At 37.3% G+C, this 21,470-nt stretch overlaps 1 protein-coding gene across 2 annotated transcripts; it reads right to left on the reverse strand.

The window, feature by feature from the left end:
* Window positions 1–293: 293 nt before the first annotated feature.
* Window positions 294–12,501, reverse strand: LOC127637050 (protein Wnt-11-like). 2 transcript variants are annotated; one of them, XM_052117900.1, is made up of 6 exons: window positions 12,291–12,501; window positions 10,745–10,958; window positions 9,182–9,408; window positions 6,647–6,927; window positions 6,099–6,391; window positions 294–1,540 (listed from the first exon to the last, which is right to left on the reverse strand). In XM_052117900.1, the coding sequence occupies exons 2-6, from the start codon at window positions 10,825–10,827 to the stop codon at window positions 1,366–1,368; spliced, it is 1,059 nt and encodes a 352-aa protein (XP_051973860.1). In that variant the 5' UTR covers window positions 10,828–10,958; window positions 12,291–12,501; the 3' UTR covers window positions 294–1,365. The 2 variants fall into 2 exon arrangements, with proteins under 2 accessions (XP_051973860.1, XP_051973861.1); XM_052117901.1 differs by having other exon boundaries at window positions 10,745–10,961.
* Between the last annotated feature and the right edge of the window lie 8,969 nt (window positions 12,502–21,470).

The raw sequence follows: 21,470 nt of genomic DNA on the forward strand, positions 1-21,470 counted from the left end.
ACAAACACTTTCCCAGGGTTTTTGAGTTTTGGAGACCAGTATTTGTGTCTTTAATGGAAACAATAACAAGTGTGAGATGATTTATACCAATGTCATGCATAATTGTGCTAAATTGTTTTTGTTCAAGACAAAGAACTTAAATTGATGACAATTGTGTTAAAACTTTGGAAGTAATGGTTAAGAAACAATTGGCCAGTGTGGTTCTGTTTTTGCAATCAGACTTGCTCAATATGGCATGGAACTGATTGCAAATTGAATGTTGGAATGAAGAAGAAAATGATTCCACTCACAGGTTTAAATGGTAAAGATTTTTAATTAGTTCATAAATATTTCTTTTTTAATTCAGGATACAAAAATGTCAGTATGTACATCCACAGATAAGTGGTTCACTGCATAATGGGGGACCAACATACTCTGTTCACATGCTCAGAGAGGTTTTGGCATTTGAATGCCTGCATTTAGTTTTTTTTTCTTACATTGTGTAAAAATGTAACAAGGCACAACACATATAATCCAATAGTCCTTGCAGATATATGTGGAATAAATGCAGATATTCTCCCTCTTAAGGCTTAGAACTGAAGTATAAGTACCAAGAGATGGAAACCATCTCACAGTTCCTCATCCAAGAGCTGTATTTGAAATTCCCTTTGCACGTTCAGCACTTTCTTTATCTTTTCAGTCTATTAAACAGTCTTGACTTGTAGAAGATGAGTACTATCTTAGATTGAGGTCTGAATCACTCAGAACTTGGAATGTGGTATCCTCTGGAACTTTGACCGATCCCAAAGTATAGTTCTAAGAAGAGTGATGAAAATCAATTCCTTGCCAAAACAGGGAAAATGTACCTTTAAGACCCAGGTACTGTGTAAGAAAATAGACTTTAAGATCCAGATAAAGGAGCATATGTTTTCATGTTAAAAGAAAATCGAGGACGGTGCAATCAATAACTGGGCACTTTCATGAAAGTTGTGTTCATTTTTGCTGTGAAACATAAAGTCCAGAGTTGATCTTTATAAATGTTCATGAAGCCAAAAATAAACCATTTCTCCTCAGAATTATACAAGCTGGAAATGCGTAAGACAAAAGTAAGCCTTGTTGGTAACATAGTGCTGTGGTTATCTGTGGCCAAGGAAGTCAGGTGGAAAAAGTTATGCTCCACACCCAGACTGAATAAATCTAGAACACACTCAAGTCTGGGAATTTTCAGCTTGTTAAAGACAAGTTAAAGTGAGTAGAGAGAATTCCAGATCTCCATATGAGTTGACTCTAGATCGTTTCAGTTGAAGCTTAGATTAATTTAGAATAGGCACAAAGTAACTGTGGATCTCTAGGTCTTGGCCATGACTGCAGAGATGGAGAACCGACTCATTTGCACACATATCTCTCAACAGTCCTCTCGCACTTCTTGCATGTGACATAGCAGCACCAATGGTATTTGCAATGGCAGCGTTCCACGACTCTCTCTGTGTAGGGGTTGTAGCCTCTGCCACAGCACATCAGATCACAGCTATCACTGCCGATGGAGGTCTTATTGCACTGCCTGCAGTAGAAAGAGAAAAAAAGGTGAAGATTAAGAAAAGGAAAACTCATTATCATCTTGATTTCCAGTAAAAATATTTTATCATCCTTATTTGAGAAGCAAAATTACATTAGATACATTAGTGAGGAAACTTGCTGGAGTTTATTCATATGTTTCTTGCAGCCATTGTTTTGTGCCTTGTACTATTCTTACAACAAGAATCCGGGTTGTACATTTCGATATTTTACTGGAAAACATGAAATAGTCCTACTTGCTGTACCACCATATAACTCTGAGACATCACCATCCAAACTGCTTTGCTCATGAAACTTCAGGAACATGTCTTTAAAAATGCACTTGCACAAATAGACACCCAAACTTTTTCTGGTGACCACGGGAGCGATTACTGAACATAAGCCTCTTTTTAAACCATATGCAACCACTAAGGTAAACATTTAGCTCAGCCACATGTTAAACTAACAGCACTAAACCTTCTTATAGCTCGTTAAAGAGCCGGTTGATTTGTACAGAGGGAACATTTTCTTAGGATTTAAGTCTAGCAGGAGTGGATGCTGTAGAAACCTTCATTTACTGAAGCCTAAGTCATCTTAAGTAAGCAAAGAATAGCCATGTCATAAATCACGCTCTATACACTAGGGGTCGGCCACTCTGTAGCCCTCTCCGCGTAAGTGCATTGTTTTATAATTGTGTGGTGTTAATGGCCAGTATGCTGAGAGACAGACAGAGGGGATGGCTGCTATGAGAAGGAGAAGGAGAAGGAGGTGAAGAATGCTGTTATTTAAAACGGGGACAAAGCTAATACTAAAGAAAAGGTCTCTCACAGGTCAACGCTGAAAGGGCACAGAGTCGGGTCTCAATGAGTAGCATATGTTCTAAAGTTGGTCTGCACCATTTGAGAGTGCTTAATTGTAAATTCTTAGTTCCAATTTTACATTCTAAGTTTATAATTCATGATTCATTTTAGAACTTTTTTCTTTATTTTTAATCAAAGCCTAAATTTAGTATGTTTTTTTTAAAACACAGCTTAAAAAACAGTCCCACTTTCGCTCCAAAACTCCTAATATTCATGTAAGTGATCTGGGTTTAAGAACAGTTTTACACTTTAACATCTGTGACCAGAACTTCTTATTTTACCTTAAAGTGGAAACATCTCTCTCTCTCTCTCTCTCTCTCTCTCTCTCTCTCTCTCTCTCTCTCTCTCTCTCTCTCTCTCTCTCTCTCCCTCGTTCGCTCAGAGAAGACCACAGTGCTTGTTTCTTTGGTGATACTGATCATCTAAGCCTTTGAGATGTTATTCTGTCTGAACTTCTAATGCACCAATTTCATTAATAGCAGCATGGGGAACGTTGTGAGCAATGTAATGAGAGAGATAGAGATATGTTCAGGCAGGTTAGCTCTATCTAGTCATTTAGTCATCTCTCAACAACACATTAGATTGGAAGTTACCCCATCTCTGCAGCTCTAGATAGGGTAACACTCATGACTCATTATCTTAAGACCCTCCAAATCACAATGAGGGGCAATGATAGGAGCTTCCTGACCTCTGTTTTAATATCGGCTTAAGGGGTAAATCTCATGAAAACATTTCTCACATTACTGTAATGAGAATCAGATTTTTTTTTTGCATTAATGTAAGAAGAATCTGAGGGGAAATGTTCTCAATAATCAATACTGCCAAAAAATTCAAAGGTCTTTTTCTTTTAACTTTTTTTAAGTTAAACATAATAATATGGACCTGGACATGTTCTTGACAGGTTTTGTAAAATGTACCCTCATAGTGTGGTATTATTCTGACCTTAAATTAAATTTGAGGACAGTAGAAATTGTAGTCACGTGTTTAATAAGCAGGTAAAGTGTTGGTTTTGGTAGGTTAAACAGAGGTACTGAGAACCCTGAAATTCCAGAAACCACCATGGTAGTAACAAGTGCAACACACATTTATGTTTTCGAATGGAAAAACACACAAGTGTCTTGTGACCAAGTGTTAAGCACTAAATATGAACAGAGGGCACATGTGTGTGGGCTTATCAGGGCTACAGCTGAGGATGCACTCTGTGTGTTGAGTGTACCAGACATTTAACATGTCTCTAGGCTATCTTTCACTGACTTAAAATAGTAATGCCTAAAGTCTTTAAATGTTAAGCTGAAAATATCAAGAAAATTGAGTTTTAGCATGGATAGTGACAAAATTTGATTGGAAACTGTTTGAACGAACTGTTTGAAAAATGTAATATGCACACCTGTGACTGTACATCATAGAATTCTAGACGCATTCTATTGTTGCCTAGCAACTGTAAACAGCCTACAAGAAATAAGCCACAAAAGGCTGCGTGTCATAGCAATTGCACAATGTTGTTTTGTTGACAATGTAAAGTGGCTGAACATTCTATAAGTCATATGAACTAATAGTTCCATAAACCTTAGCCAAGAACAACAACATTGACCATGTTAAATAGCAAACATAAAAAAACAAGGAAGCTAAACTCTATTCTTACTTAAATCTACACCAGAGTCTCCACTGATAAAGCAATAGGAAATAAGCAGGATGAATTCATTGTCGTGTTACAGTAATCTCTGTGTGCAGTGTTGGTAACAGCTGATAGCTCTTGGCTCTGTGAATAGCTGCATTACTCACAGACAGACTCTGATAACAGTAAAGAGGACACATTCACATTGGACATGTCAGAGACACGTGTGTGTGCGTGCACATATAGACTGGTCTCAGAGCCTCCTAGCTTTATCATGGCTTTTCAAAATGAAATGGTGCCATCACAGAGGGAAGAAGGTAGAGAGTGAAACAAAATGGGACAGCTATGATGATTTCATGCCAACAGAATGTGACAACAAATATCTCCCAAAGAACACAAAGTAGTTCATAAAGCTATGCAATATATTACATTTTCACAATATATTTGCAATGATTATGCTGGCAATATAAAATTAAGTAAAGTTGTGAAAATCGCAATGAGATTAAAGGAATATTCCACGTTCAATACAAGTTAAGTTCAATCAACTGCATTTGTGGCATCATTTTGATTACCTCAAAAACTCATTTCGACTCATCCCTCCTTTTCTTTCAAAAAAGCTCAAATCAAAGTTACATTGAGGCACTTTCAATGGAAGTGAAAGGGCCAATTTTTGAAATCTGTAGCTTATAATTTTATAAAAGCACTTACATTTATTCCTCTGTTAAAACTTGTGTATTATTTGAGGTTTAAGTTTTGTTGACTACATCGTCATGATAATACATTTGTAAAAATGGCTATTACTTTACACAGAATAGGTTAGTTAGTGATTTCATCACACTAAAATCATGTTAACACGTATGTTGTTTACGTCTTGTAAATAGTACATAATAATACATTTGAAGTAGTGAGTATTTTAACGTTTACAGATTGGCCTCCTTCACTTTCATTCTAAGTGCCTCACTGTAACCCAGATTTTAGATTTTTTTAAGAAAGGGGGCAAGTAAAATGTGATAATCAACAATATGCCACAAATGCTGTCATTTAGCTTAACTTGTATTGAACCTGGAATATTCCTTTAATATTCCTATTTCTGATATCACACACTTGCAGTGTTTACAGCTTTATTAATTATAATGGGTTGTGTCATAACTTGTTATGCGTGTCTCCAGGTACAATTCCCAGCAGTTTCCAGGTGAAATTAACTCTAGAGGCGCTAAAACAACTGTGTGTTTTATTCGCTTTCACTCATATCATGACTGCAATGGCAGATTATGACTTTATTAACACTTATTTTTCTCTCTATTACTCATACCCTGTTATGCTATGATATTTTAACACTTGTATTACACACCCACCTACTTATATACACTAATTTCAATATGATTAGCTTGCACGGTAGCGCACCTCATAGAGTGTTGGACTTTGGACTCGGAGGACCACAGTTTAAAACCAGACAAGGACTCAAGATGACACGTGACACAACAGAGACATAGAAGTGACATGAATTGATGTGGTTGCTTAAGATAATATGCTTTTCATTTCACTTCTGCATTTTAAAACACTATTGGTTATGGTTAGGTGTTGGTTTAGGGTGAGGATGTCTGTTTTCTTAAACTCTCATTTCTCTTTTTGGACTCTACTGGTTAAATTTAGGATAAAGTTATAGGTTAGGGAAGTATTTTTTATTAAAACCATCTAAAATTCTACTTAAAAACATCATCTTATTACAACTTTATTTTGCTTGGTTTTGGCTCCTACTGCTGGACATTTCACTTTTCACATTTCACTCAAAGTGCAGCCAAATGTGTTTTGAAGCACATCATTTCAGTTTTGCAAAAAAGTTGTAATGGTCACGTAAATTTCAAGAGACCAGGCTGACCATATTATTATATGCATATTAGCATGTAGGCTACCATGCCAACAATTTAGAATCATGATATTACTATCTTCAAACCATCATTGTACCAATCGTTTAACTACACCATTAACAAATCGCTTTCTACAAAATAACAAAATCCCATTGATTTTCACTGTTAAATTGGAAGCTCATTAGTTAAGGTTTCAATTTGTAATTGATTAATTAGTCTCACCTGTCCTGAGTTCCAAAAGATCCCATCTTATCATTCTTCATACAGAAGTCAGGTGAACTCTGCAGATAAACCAGCTCGTTCTCGCGTACTGGCCGGATGTCAATGTCTTTGGGGACGAGTTGCTTGCGTGTGCCCATGGGTCGATGGACCACCTTAGTGGCTGACAAGTACTTGGTCTTCAGGTCCATCGCGATGTCCTTCAGGTCCTGTAAGCCTCTCCAACAGGTCCGAATGGAGCAAGAACCAGAAACACCGTGGCACTTGCACTTCATGACCAGAGCATCTCGCAAAGCCTGGATAGAGAGGAAATGGTGAAGTTAATTAATATGAAGACACAATCAATATGACAAGCAATTTGAACTCAATTTAAAACAAATATAACAATGTATCCTAACACAATGGGTACACTGCAAAAAAAAAATATTTATCTGTCCTGACTGAAAACAAAACGTAAAAGGACATCTAGATTTATTCCAGATTAAATCATGTGACTTTGGCTTTTGTATCAAATCACTGATATCACATGTTTACTATGAGGTGTACTTTACCTGTCTGCCCACTTCGCTGTTGTGGAGATGCATCAACTTGTTGGCATTCGAGCCTGATTTCTTTTTCATCTTCATGGGGGCATCGGAAAACTTGGAACCCATCATCAGACCATAGTGAAGGTTATCAGCACAGCCGCCCCACCTGTACCCTGGCTCGGGTATTTCACCCGGAATTGGACCACAGGTGCACAACCTCAGGTCCCCAGATGTGCAAGCCCTTGCGATAGTGTGGCTTATAGCTGCTGCAGAGAGCGCATATACAAATGCAGATTCCCTCGTTCCTAAGAGAGCAAGAAAGGGAGAAATAATGAGCGAAAATAGATTCAAATAATTGATTTATAGTAATTGTGAAACCTCCATACATTTGTCTTTCTTTCGTCCATGGAGGAATTAAAGAAAAGCAAAGCAACACGAGAAAACACCCAACCCGTCAGACTTCAGTATAAAAGGATAATAGTGGAGATTATGGAAATATTCACACAGTGCACAGATGTCATGACAAGATAATAGGTGTGGAAACAGGAGAGGCTCAGCTTGACCCTGAACAAGGTACATGAAAGGCTGTTTCCTTAGTATTGCACTTATGGGAGGCAGGAGGGTTTAAAGCCTGGTTTAACTCTTGACAAATGCAAACGGTCGACGGTGAAGGATGTCATAGAGTTCTCTCACATCGAGGGATCTATAACTTCAACCAAATTTAGTTTGACCATCTATGGTGTGCTGGGTCACAGTGAAAACTCTTTTAAAATAAATAGGGAGGAAAATTTAACCACACGTCAAAGCATAGCTTTGTGCACGTATGTCATATGGGAATTCAAGACATGATGCCACATCATAAATCCACAGGAAAGTCGGGAATGGTATAAATTGCCAAAAAAAGATATTCCTTTTAATAGCCAAAAGTCATGGCTTGACTTGACTGGGCTCTGAAACCAAAGCAGACAGCAAAAAAAGCAATTCTCTGTCAATTACTGACTGACTAACTCAATAGCATCTCTCATTGAATAGAATGGATTCTATTGTTAGCCCTCACAGTAAATGCTGCTCCTCCGTGAAGCCTCACATCAAACAAAGCTGGAGAAAGAAGAGCAAAGCACAAGAATTCTGCGGGTCGAAGGTTTTCCGGGTGGGCAGGGGTACGATGTCTTTTATCATGCAGTGAGGCACTTAAAGGGAATATTGCCATTTAACTGGCATACTGTGCGTTACCCAGAGCGAGAATGTTTAATACAAAAAGCCAAAGTGTTTAAAGATCACTGTAGGCTGCGTTTTAAACCACTGCCCTCATAAACTTTTCCCTCAACAATTAGATGGGTTTCTTACGACCTGAATGGAGACCACACTCTGGTATAAAGAGAGCTGTATGGTCATTTTAGTTGCCTTAATGGGACTGGCAATGGATGGACAGGGGCCCTTTCACAAATTTAGGGCAACAGTGTCAGCACAGAACAGCAATGTTGTGCCAAAGCAAAACGTAAAACTCAAAAAAGACTCAGTTCAGTGACAGATGGTTTTTGTTCAACTACATTCACTGAGCACTTTATTAGGAACACCTGTACACCTTCATGTGATTATCTAATCAGCCAGTCTTGTGGCAGGAGTGCAATGCATAAAATCATGCAGATACGGATCAGGAACTTCAGATAATGTTCACATCAACCATCAGAATGGGAAAAAAATTTGATCTCAGTGATTTTGTCTATGTTATGATTCTTGGTGCCAGATGAGCTGGTTTGAGTATTTCTGTAACTGCTGATCTCCTGGGATTTTCATGCTCTAGAGTTTACTCAGAATTGTGCCAAAAACAAAAAACATCCAGCAGCAGTTCTGTGGACGGAAACGGCTTGTTGATGAGAGAGGTCAACGGAGAATGACCAGACTGGTTAGAGCTGACAGAAAGGCTATGGTAACTCAGATATCCACTATGTACAATTGTAGTGAGCAGAATAGCATCTCAGAATGCACAACACATCAAACCTTGAGGCGGATGGGCTACTACAGCAGAAAACCACATCAGGCACTTTATTAGGACCATAGTGTTCCTAATAAATTGCTCAGTGAGTTTATGCTCAGATTCAGAGAAAAGTGAGTGTGAAAATTTGCTTATCCACATGTGTCTGCCATTCTTCTTAGTTTTAGTGTTGTGTACTTACTGTGTTTTGCCTTTGTAGGGCAGAGTACAGTACAACAACACTGCAAAGTTGGCACAGCGTTGCTTCCAGACAAACTTTATTTTCACCAAAATGTTTTTGGTGAGAATAAAAGATTGTTTGTGAGCAACAGTAAGCTGACTTTGCTACATTTTTGTTCAATAGATTTTTCTAGTCGTGCACCTGTATTAATTATTTGGACACGCATGCTTCTTGTAACTTTTTGAACAATGCCCCATGGACACATGTACCTTTGGTGTTTAACTTGTACTCTGTTGATGCATTAAGCATTACTTCACACAAAATGCAGACAGAGATTGGAAAAGCAAAAAGAAGAAAATCCTCTTCTGACCTCTCGTGGACACGATTTCCTTTGATAACTCACCTCGTTCCAGGTCTGGGAGGTATTTTGGAACATCAATAGATGAACAATTCCAGCGCATGTCTCCAAATGTCTTTTGGCAGACCTTCTTAACCTCCCGTGCTGCCTGGATGATGGTCTGCATGATTTCCAGGTTGCTCCTACAGAGTTGCGCCTGAGAGGAGACGAGCCCTGGCAACGTCTTGCAGTGTTGGGTCTTGTTGATGTGTTGTGTGCTCTGCGATAGTGCCCTATATAAGAATGACATATGTTTTAATTAAGAATGGATGTTTGTGAAGTGTATACATTCATTTAAATGTCTTTTGCGCTAGTTAAAAAGCACTGAAAGAGTAATTAAAATGATTATGGTGATGTGAAAAGTGCTAAAAATATTTGTGGTCATAAGAGTGCTGAGTTAGAATAGGTTATGGATCGAACCGAAATCAAATAAATATGTTTAAAGCCAGATCTAAAATATGAACATTATCATCAACAGTTTAAAAGCGTGTGCAAAATCGTTCTTGCACGCATTTAAGCTGCGGGCTAAAATTGTTAAGTGTCTCGCTCACAAAGGCATGCAAGCAACCACCCCTTCCCAGAGATAATCAATCAAGATATGGAAGAAGGGGTTATTCTGGCATCGCTTGGAAACAAGAACGGCCCGAAAGAGTAATTGCCAATGGAAAGAATTGTTTATCCACAAGATGATTTGGAAATAGTTGAAATACTACTGAACGTGCCATGGTAAAGTAGCTGTCAGACAATGCCAGACGATTCATTCTTGAACACTAGTCATTTTTACAAGGTTAACACATTGTAACCAAACCACTGAAGGTGATCTAACAGACTGAAATTGTTTAGTTGCAAGAAACTTTCTTTGCAATTGCAAATCTTCTGTATTAGACATTTTAAAAACAATCAATTCCTGCATTTTTATTGTGATTTCTCTCTTTCCCACACTTTCCTTCCCACTCTTTTTACAAAAAACACACACACATGTATCACCATTCGTGAGATACAGCTAATGCTCTCTCTACCTTTGCCTGTTTCAGATTAGGGGCCGCCACTTTATGTTCCATGATATGCTGTGACTGACAGACCCCTGTCTTAACCTCAGCACACACACGCACACACACACACACACACACACACCTTCCTTCTTTGTTATCCAGGGAACACAGGTGTTTATAGCGGCATCTGTTTTGCATTCTAGCCATGAAATATCAAGACTGCAGAAACCTTTACAGGCATCTTTCTCATGCAAGTGGCCCCTTTATGTCCCAATTCCTCCACTATCATGTTTTCCATTGCAGTGCAACAGTAAGAATTTGTGAATAAAGAACATTCTGCAGAAATCACAAGTTAACTGGAAATTTGACCTGGATTTAACAGTATATTTTTTTTAATAAAATGTATTATTTGAAGATTCCTTTCACATTTAAGTTGATTTTTCTTAATATTTTTAAAAGACACTACAATATGCTTCCAAATCCCATCTTAAATTACCTAATCACTTTGCACGTTTAACAAATAAATTGGCTAAAATTAAACAATTTCAGAGGAGATTTAGAGAAAAGATCAACTCACAGCCATCTGATTCCCGTGCACTGCTGTGACAGGAGCAGGAATGTGAGGAGACAGAGCGGCAGTGAAGGGAAGATTCGCTTCATGCTGTACAATAAAGATCCAACTCGGTCCAAAGAGAGAGATACAGGTGTGCGCGCTGACCTCAAGGCTTTTTGGCACACTTACAATTAAAAGCCAAAAACCATGGCACTTATTCCTTCTTTCTGCCCCTCTCCTGCTTCAAAGATAAAAAAAAATCCACCATCAGAGAAAGATTAGGACCTACATATAGTGGATTATAGTTTAATTTTATAATCGGCTCGCTATGCATTACGCACTTGATATCTACAAAAGAGTTTACATTTTAATTAAAGGCCTATATTTAGGCTTTAAATATAGCCCTCGTTATTTACTATTTGCACAGTTGTAATTGTTTTATAACTGTAATATGCTATAATTGTTGTTGTCGAGGATCTAAAACTGAAGAAAAAAGTGTATTTATAGTTTTCAAATTTCTAACGATAAAATTGTAACATATGTACTATTATAATACGGTTTTTGGAATGTTATCAGATATTTTCCGATTATTCCATCTGTTCGAATAGGAGGGCAATAAACAGATACTACCTCCCAGTGGACATGCTGTCTGGCCTCAGGCAAGAAGAGTTCACATACAGACAGCGATTGACCAGATTGCAAGTTTTGTTTTTGTTTTTTCGTTTTTCCCTTCTGGCTATTGGCCTACCCCATACAAAACTATAGGTATGGGCCACATTATAAAAAGTGTAGTTACACCTATGTAATTAGCTACTGTAACAATCCTGTCTATTATTATGTATTTTGTGCATTACTAACTATATATATATATATATATATATATATATATATATATATATATATATATATATATATATATATATATATATATATAAACTGCCCGCTGGAAAAAATTATAATGTTGTTTATATATTAGCCTATGCATTATATGGTAAATCTGTAATTCAATTAACGTGGTCAGCTATCCGGAGTCCAAATAATTTCTTAACGCTTATATAGCCTATATTTGCATATTCTCATATTGATGCTAAACGTATATTTTGGTAATGACTATTCTACTTAGAAATAAAAAAATAAAAATAAAAAAAAAATATTTTTTTATATAGCCTACAAAAGCATTAAAATTGCAAACATTTGTGAGCTGCTCTCTTGCGGGCTGCGAAATCTCTAGATTGCGCTTTTTACTTTATAATCTTCTATGTTTTCACCTTAAGTAAATATTTAATGTTCGGGTATGTTCGAGGGAAACAAGGTTAACTGAAAATCGAATTAGTTCACTTGATATAACCCCACTGAGTCACCTACAATCCATGCACTATTCAGATTATTGCCCTGTCAATTACCTTTCATTTGCATCACGAGCCAGGGAAGATATTTAGACATTAAAAACTAAAACATTTTTGAGGATAAGAATAAGTTAAGAAAAAAATGCTTTTAAGCATAATAACCAGTTCTGTCACATATCACAAACTTTACGCACAATAAAACGGGAGTCCTCTTTTATCCTCACCTTTATCAAACAGAGACTGACGCCAGGAAAACGCCGCCTGTGCAAAGTAATCCAAAAGTGATACTTTTAAATCCAGGTCTCTTGACAAAGATCTAAATGTCCGTTAATCCGTTTTTTGTGACCGTGACAAGTCCGAGTGAGAAAGCATCATGCGACACAGAGATAATGAGATCTTTAGAGCAGTGCTGCTCGCGCTCTGGAATCTGTTGTACTGACGGTGCAGACGGAGCGCGAGACTTTATGTGCGCGCGCGCGCGCCACTTTGATCTCGCGCTGATGTCAGGGGATTATTAGCATAACACGTTGGTTAGGGTTTCTAAACCAAAGAAAACTTTGAAATTATGATTTGTGACACTTGCACATCTCGCTACTTGTGACTTTATTCGGCAATGGGTTTCAGGGTTATTTGCATCACGTCTAATTTCTAGCTAAAATCGGTGAGAAATCAGGCGTCCATCAATTTCAGGAACTAAAATGTTGGCAATATTGCGATTCTAGTAGGTTCAAGTAGGCTCTGCGGCTGTAAGCCAGGGTTTCCACAGTTTTCGTGCTGCTGTAGCGGTCCATCTTGGCCACTCCAAAAACAAGGCAACAATCCAAGCACGCTAAGAATGATTTGAACGTGATAAATACGTTCTGATGCACGTTTCACATTAACCACTATATGACAAATGTTCTACATTTCACACAATAAATGATTTAACCATCTGAAATACTCCCAGTAGCCCATTGAAGTCCACATCTGAGCAAAGATATTTTCTAATTTATAATAATGAACTATTCAATTCTCTTGTTATTTTTGGACTAACAAACAGTATAAAAGAGCCCATTAAAGGATTCATTATCATTACAGATTGCTTATAATACATATAAATGTGTTGAGAAAATGTTTTTATAAAATAAAAAAATAGGCCAATATGTGTGTCCATTTATTACAGAATTCACCACACACAATGGCCAAGTTAATATTTTTACCATCTAAGGTAACTGTCATTTGAATAGTGTCTGTGGTGTAATAAAAGTCAAGATGTTCTCTGGCCATATGCTTCTCTCTCTCTCTCTCTCTCTCTCTCTCTCTCTCTCTCTCTCTCTCTCTCTCTCTCTCTGGTCCAAAACGCCTCCTGCGGTAAATACCGTTACACTCTTTCCTTGTAAAATACACCATACAACCCAATTTTCAAATAACGACACAATTAAAATTCAATCATTAAAACTTTTTCCACTGTTAACAATATCTACTGTGATGTAGGCAATTCCGCTGGTGTTGTGGTTAAGTAAGTGTGTGTGTGTGTGTGTAGGTGTGTGACAATATACATTTGAGACAAAAGAGAGAGAGAGAGAGGAAATATCAAGAAAAAAAACTATGTCAAAGCAACTGGGCAAAATATATAAAGACTCATGTACTGCATACTAAAAGATAAACGTTCAATTTGAAGGGATTAGCTTGTATTATTAAGCTATAGTAACACAGTAGGGTTCAACGGGACAAACGTTTTTAATAACTACTGACAGTATTTGGGATAAAAAGCCACCTTTTGCAGGGGCTAAAGGCCCTTTGAACACATGTTTTCTTAAGTGAGGTGAATAGATTTGTTATGAATATTGTTCAAAGTGGGCTTACATTGACTGATCACATTACAATTGATGTGATTTAAATTAACAGGAAATAGTTAACCCTTTTCTGAAGTTATTTTTAATTAGCTTTATCTTAATTTATTTCTCAAAAAGCAACCTGCTGTCATAAAATAATTTGCCTAAATGGACAAATTTTCCCTATGACTATTGCCCCTATATTTACACAATATCACTACCCCACGTGTTGAAGAAATATTAATATTATTTTATAAATTAAAATGTATTTTATAAATAAATAAAATATATATTTGAAATAATAATTTCAACCAAAACAATCTTCCGTTATTATTTCTTCTCAAACAATTTATGTTGTTCCAAATTATTCAATAAAAATGTTTAATCTTGATACACTTTGAGACCAGAAAAAAAGCTAATTTTACTTAAGGTGCGCCTTTAGCCCTGTTATACACTACAGTACATCCATACAATTTCCAAAAAATTTTCTACTAAATGAGCAATAAATTATGCCTGCTTTGTTCTTAAATCATGCACTTTTTCTAACAGACATATTTTTTTAATAAAACAAGAAAATGTTTGAATAAGGGTATATAGGCATTTGCTCAAATGCTCCCCAATGTCATAAGAAACTGAGAGGATGTGTCTAGCTTATTAACTTAAATTTAACTGAGGAGATCTTGAGTGAATCACAGGCACCACTCATCATCCTTAGCTATTTATTCTGTGTCAGGGAAATCATGCACCATAACCTTGATTGACCTCTTCTCGCAAATGTCACACAGCCTTATACCAGTCACTTCTGTTAGACCTGTGAACAAGGCATGATATTGGAAATTAAAGGCACAACTATTTTTTGTTTAATTGATTTAATAAATAATCTAATAAAGTAATACTTACAGCTGAAAGCAAATAATGGAAAAGGGACAGGTTGTATATTTAAAGCTAATCTGATCCCACTTTCCACTGACAATTTCAGAAGCATGACATTTCCATTCGCTGCCAAGCTGCACCGTTTCAGCTCAATATAATGTGAAATTCTGTGGAGCTCTAATCTCCTCCCAAAGCGATGGGAAAGCAAACACATGAATTGTTTAGCTAAATGCATGTCCATTGAAAATTATTTAAATATGCAGGAATGGGATTTAGCCAAGTTGGGGGGTGGGGGGCTGTAGATAATAGACTTTGGCCATGAATACAGCCACTGACCTTATGGTCAGAGAAGTCAGGATTAAATGCATTCTAAGAATGAAGGATGGATGGTAGCATCCATAACTAAGTCTTAATTTAATCTCTCAAAATATTTGCATGCTGAATCCCTTATTTGCCTTATTTCTTATTATAAAAGGGATAGTTCACCCAAAAATTATCTGTCATCATTTACTCACCCTGATGACATTCTTAGTTTCGTGGAAGACAAAAGAAATTAGGCAAAATGGCAGCCTCAGTCACTATTCACTTTCATTTTATGGAAATAAAGATGCAATGAAAATGAAAGGTGACTGACACTAACATACATAAATTTATACAATTATAAAGTAATCAAGAAAAACATTCACAGTAAATTCTGAGTGTGTCTGTAGACAGAATAGCATGAGGGTGAATATGTGAAAACTATACCTTACGTCGTTTCTATGAGGGATGTGAAAAGCATCTAGTATCAGTGAGCTGTGAATGGGCATGAACTCTTAGTATCAGGTCAAACGGGACTGAAGACTGACCAACAGCGCTGCGACATCCTCTGTGCATCTGTGTTGAGGTTTTAACACGCAGGCTCTCAATTCCTCCCAGTACCAGGATCAACACCACAGCCACTTTGATCTGCCAGCACAGAGTCTTAAATAGCCTTAGGCTGGTTCACAGAGGGCATGAAAGCTACTTCAGTTTATATAACTGAAATTATGCATGGAGCAGAAAACTACTTGTGCTTTGAATGAGAAATGTGTTTTCTGGAAATTTTTCCTCGGAAAAGGTAACTCGATTTAGTAATTGTAGACATTTTGTGGTGGGTATCCATGTGTGAATTTTAATGCCTTGACTGAGACTATGATTTAGTGTTTGCATTCTCAATCATTTTTTCTGCAACTGTGCCAACTGGTCCACGCTATTTGTCTTCTGTATGAGACATCAGACGCATAGCACCATTTACCCTGACACATATTCAGATCATTCATTCTGAGCTTGTTGAAGGAGAACAGGGACACATTGCCCCTGTCCGCTTATGTCTCAGGTCTCTGCCCTGCTTACAGCTGTCTCCTGTCTCAGTGACTGTCAGCAGCACAGAGCTTGAATTCTGCCTCCTGTGTTGCACCAAAGCAACTAATACGAATTTTGATAGCAAAACAATTTTGTAAACTGTTTGAAATTTTATCATTTTTCTTATTTTAAAGTTTTTAATGCTATTAAACCATTAATGGCTAATGCTATATCCAAATCTGTAATTATTCTTGTAATCACTCACAAATGTAAATTGGATGAGAAACATTTCTATTAAGTAACCATGTTCTTATTTTCCCAATATTTTTTTTTATTGAATTAAGGTTTACTTTTTAATAAGACCTAAATGATAAACCTAATTAAATGTTTCTGTCTGTGTTATAGCACATACAGGCCTATTGCAATATAATGTACAAATACTGATTATACAAATACATAATATTCTTTAATACACTATGGGAGTTCTATGACATTCTTGCTTGTGAGGTACATTCACTTTTTCTAAAACTGGTTCACCTAATACACAATCAAATTGAATTAATATGTAAAATAATAGGCACATATTGTTAATGTGTATTAGAGGGCCATCACAACACATGTTCCAGTATGAGTTTTCTTTTACATATGGATAATTAAATCTATGCACATGCTATGACCACCCAGAATCAAAATTAAATAATTAAATGATCAAATTATTATTTCAGTGAGACACTGCTCTGGCTTAGAATTTGCGAACACATTACTCAGAAAAGAATGAAGGGAATCGTTACCCCTTTCAGGCAAAACATCTACACAGTACAAACAGAACACATGAACAATGTTGATATGAAACATTGTTCAGCAGCTATGTGTCTCCGACAAATACAGAATCCATTTGTTTAAGACACAAGAAAGGCAGCAGAGCCTGTTTAGTGCTGTCTGCTGTGCAATGATGGAGAGTCTGCTGTTGACTGCCTGTTTAAACTAAGAGGAAATGCATCATTTTGGCCGCAGCACTATGTCCAGGCAGTTTATTTAAGTTAAGGTGGGATAAGCTTTGTTTTGGCTGCTCTTTTGAAACCTGTTTTAATCAGGCAATCTCTTAAAAACAAATTTAATAGGCTGAAAGAAGAGAGACCTGACAAACAGCTTATGTCGGTATGCCAGCATCTTGAGGTTTTGTTTCTGTTGCAAGCATGGTCATGCTTAAGCGTTTATCAAAACAATTACTGTTTTGGAGAAAATGTTAGTAAGTTTACGCTAATGGCATAAAAACTGAGACGCAGCCTACGTATGTCCACATTAATCCAGATAGATTTGAAAATGATATTTTCGTTTTCAAAATGCTTTCCATCCACACTGGTGTTTTCAAGCCTTTTCCAAAAGTTTCTCTTCCACATTGAAAATATGAAAACTGTTTAATTTCCTTACTACGAAAAATCACTGTTCCATGTACGGTCTGAAAAGCAATTGTCCTTGTGTTCCATCAATGGACAGCTGTTCTGAGTAAACTTCTTGTCACTTTTGAATGATTGCAATGTGAAGGTTGTACAAAGTAACATTTATCTTCAACAACGCTATTAAAGTGAATAGCAGGCCTAATAAGGTCACTACAACATGGGCTGCCATCTTGGTAGTTTTGGGTTGAATGGATCACATGAATGCATCACATGACAACAAATATGTCAACAGGTGTGTTCGACTTCATGCAGCACTGCGCAGAATGATAGGCGCCATTGATATAATCAAGAGTCCACCCTTGAAATAATCAGTGGGTGACTGTTTGTTATCACAACGGCTTTGAAACAGTGAAAATCCTATAGATATGACAAAAATTTACTGGCTTTTTATGAACATGTTTATTTAAAAAAAATAATAATAATATATATATATACACATATACTGTATGTGTGTTAAAGAAATGTTTTAGAAAAGTTGGTTTTAGCTAAATGTTATTAAATGTACTCAAACCTGCTCAGGACACAATTATAAGGTGTATAAATATGGGAAATATTTTGTAATATTGTGGTTTAGTAGGCTAATTCTGTGGCACAAAATATATTTTTTTACAATCTATAGCTGTTGTAATATATTATTATGTGTACCATATGATCTAAAAGTCAGTAAATGTCTTATTTACAAAGTGATATTGACATAGAGCATAAAAGGAGTTTGTTGGATTTCTACTCAGGCAGTGAATATTGTGCTCATTAAAAGTTCTGATTAGCAAAATGGAATTGCTAGGAATCGCTATGACGTCAGATGCTGACCCATGTTCACAGGCGGACTCATTTGATTACGACACCATACTTGAAGCAGTGCGTGTAGGTTAGAAATTTTGTCCGACTTGAAACGGCGCTCGAAACACCGTGACACATTTCATCGAAGTACTGCGAGGGCGATCAGGGGCGGAGCCAGGAGTTTTTCACAGGGGTGGCCGGGCAGGGGCCAGCGATCCGTCTGTGGTGGCACAGAAATTGTCAGGCAGTACATTTTAAGTATTGTGCTCAAAAACGAAAATTGTGAGTGGGGTGGCCTGGCTTCAGTCCATGGTGGCCACAGCCACCCCCTAGCTCCACCACTGAGGGCGATTCGAGAGCAGCCACCTGGTGCAGCCGCTGCAGTTTCTGCAGAGGACCTGCACTCTGGATGACGACAAAGCTTATTCACGGTTGGCCAGTCTCACAACGGTTATACGTGGCATACTTCACCTACTACTCTTACTTCTACTTACTGACACCTCAATTTTTGCGAAAACTTTCACAAATCATGTTTATATCATGTTATATAGTGTTTGTCATATTAATAAGATGCAGTTCAAGTCAAACACACCTATTGTTTTCAGATACCTCAGTTTTCCCTGTCCACACTAGTGTGAAGACGAAGTTTTAAAAATGTATCCACTTGGGAGAGCATTTTCGAAAAAGCTCACTTTGCGCAATAAAAAGTCTCAGTGAGGACGGAAGGTCAAAACGCAAAGAAAAACAATTTTTTTTTAAACGAAAACGTATTAGTGTGGACGTGACTTTAAAAAACTGCGCTTCACTTTATCCCACAATAAAGATTCAGATTTTATGCAAAAACCAAATTACAATATTTTTTCCACTCTCCCTTTATTCTTGTGCACAATAGACTTATAGACCATGGTTTTGTGTTTCGGTTTGTGTGTTCTCTGGTGGTCTTTGTTGTAAAAACTCCAGGACAGTCACACTCAGCAGGAGAACCTAGAGAGAAAACGTTCAGCATCCAATTCAGACTGTTTAGAGAGAAGATTGGACCTGTTCTTCAGAAAGGCACCATTTGTTTAGGACTGGCTCTCTTTCTCCTCTTTGAAGGCGATGGCCCCTTTCATGTACCAGATGGGAGGAACTTTCAAAAACACAAGTGACTTGTCTCACTGTATAGAAACATGCACCTGTTTGTCTTTTGCTTGTGGAGTCTGGTAACATTTGCTAATTCAATGTCTCTAAGACAGATTTCTATGCAAACTGATTTGGAAAATAACTAAATGAGCAGGGAGCCCAATGTTTGTGGCTTGTCACTGCAGTGTGGGGGTTTGATCTCTCAACTTGTCAATTATAAAATAGGTGGGAAAGACATGGAACTGAAAGGACGGAACAATGGATGCTTGTTCACAAGCCAGCATGAAATATGGAAGGAGAATTAAGCTACAGCTACAAACAGGAGTATGAAAGGCCTCACAGATATTGCCTTATGTGTCTGTGTTGTCCTGTTCGCATTTGAGAGAGTAATTTTTTCCAGAGTATAACATCAAAGTCTTAACCCATCTGTCAAGGAGAATGCTGGGACAGGCGATACAGATGAGATAAAATCAGCATCACAGCAACTATATAGGTCATGAGGGGCATACTTGTGGTAAGAGCATTTTCGTCTCAAAACAAGATCAAAAGGCATCTGCTCATCAACCAAAGTGAGCAAGTTATGGAGGTTTATACAGATGAGATATAACCACTGTCATTGTAAACGAGACAGTAGGCGGAGTACATGCTGTTACTGCTTTCTTAGCAAAAGCTCTATCAAAAGGTACTGTGCATCAACACACGTCCTAGAGGAATAGACACTGTTGGCCTCAAACCAATAACACCATAATCAAAATTGCATTTAATGAATGCCTATAAAAAGAAGCTCAAATGTACAGTTCCGTTACATTTCAAAAGAAAGTATAAAACAATGCTCAAGAGTATAATTATAAAGGCCTCTCACATGACTAGAAGATTTGTCATTTCTGTATATTTAGTAATTGGTTGGAATTTGAACCATTGAAAGAATGGTGTGAGTTGTCTGGGTGGTAAGCGCATAGACTTGGCAACGTTTTGGGCCTAGATGAACACTGATCTGCTAAGGCGGTGTAAATTAACAGGGCAGAAAGAGGCAACAAGTAGAACAATAGATAAACTGTACTGACACATCTGTTTTTGATCAATAAGCCTGCTGCAGGATTAAAGAAAAAAGAAACCACAGTACCAGGGTTGGTTTTAAGAACTACAGACACTCCAATCTGAAAGCATAATAGGGCGAAAAGGCTGCCAGGAATGGTAACCTAATAACTCCAAATCACAGGATAATCCTACTTGCCCTCCACTCGAACAGCAGGGCATTATTCATATACCGGCGGGCACTCAGACCTCAAATTCTCATAAAAGTAATCAAATTAATCAGTGACACACTTGCCTAATACTCTTGATTTAGAGGGCCAAAATGGACACAGATATTTCAAGAATTTTAATAGCTATATCAATGTGTTAAGGATATGCCAACTTTGGTTTAAGTACACTCAAGATCAGTAAGATCACTGGGGAGAAAGCTGAAACATTAAAACTGCTTAAAAACTCACAGGTTAATCCATGGCATTTAAATGCATGAGAGATCTGATGTTATGGTTTAGATTTACATGCACCATACCAGGAAAAATGAAAAATTCCAATGTTTCCGGATCCGACCAACATAGTACTTGACATCAGAATAACTCGAACCAAATACGTTATTTGTCTGCATTTTTGAGATTTTAGCTAGGCATTTCCTGCATGGAAACTTTGAAATAAAATCCTGTTAAGACCACTGCGTCTCTCTCAGGAGTGCTGTTAAATCCATGCTGTGTATGGACATGATTATGCACAGCCATAGGTCCTACGGCATGGCCCAGCTTTGACTTCCAGTAGGAAACAAGCTCAGAAGTTCAAATAGGGCAATTCTCAGTTTGGCTTGCAGATTTTCAGGCTATGTAATACAACCAAACAGAGGGGAAACTTGTTGTGATAAAATGAAGAACACTTTTAATCAGCCATCTGCGACACTACATCTGATTTTAGAGATTATAAAATCTCAAACAAAATATAATTACAATTAAGAGATTTAGGAATTAAATGCATTCCA

This window comes from Xyrauchen texanus, chromosome 44 (assembly GCF_025860055.1).
Source record: "Xyrauchen texanus isolate HMW12.3.18 chromosome 44, RBS_HiC_50CHRs, whole genome shotgun sequence".
Taxonomy (NCBI): domain Eukaryota; kingdom Metazoa; phylum Chordata; class Actinopteri; order Cypriniformes; family Catostomidae; genus Xyrauchen; species Xyrauchen texanus.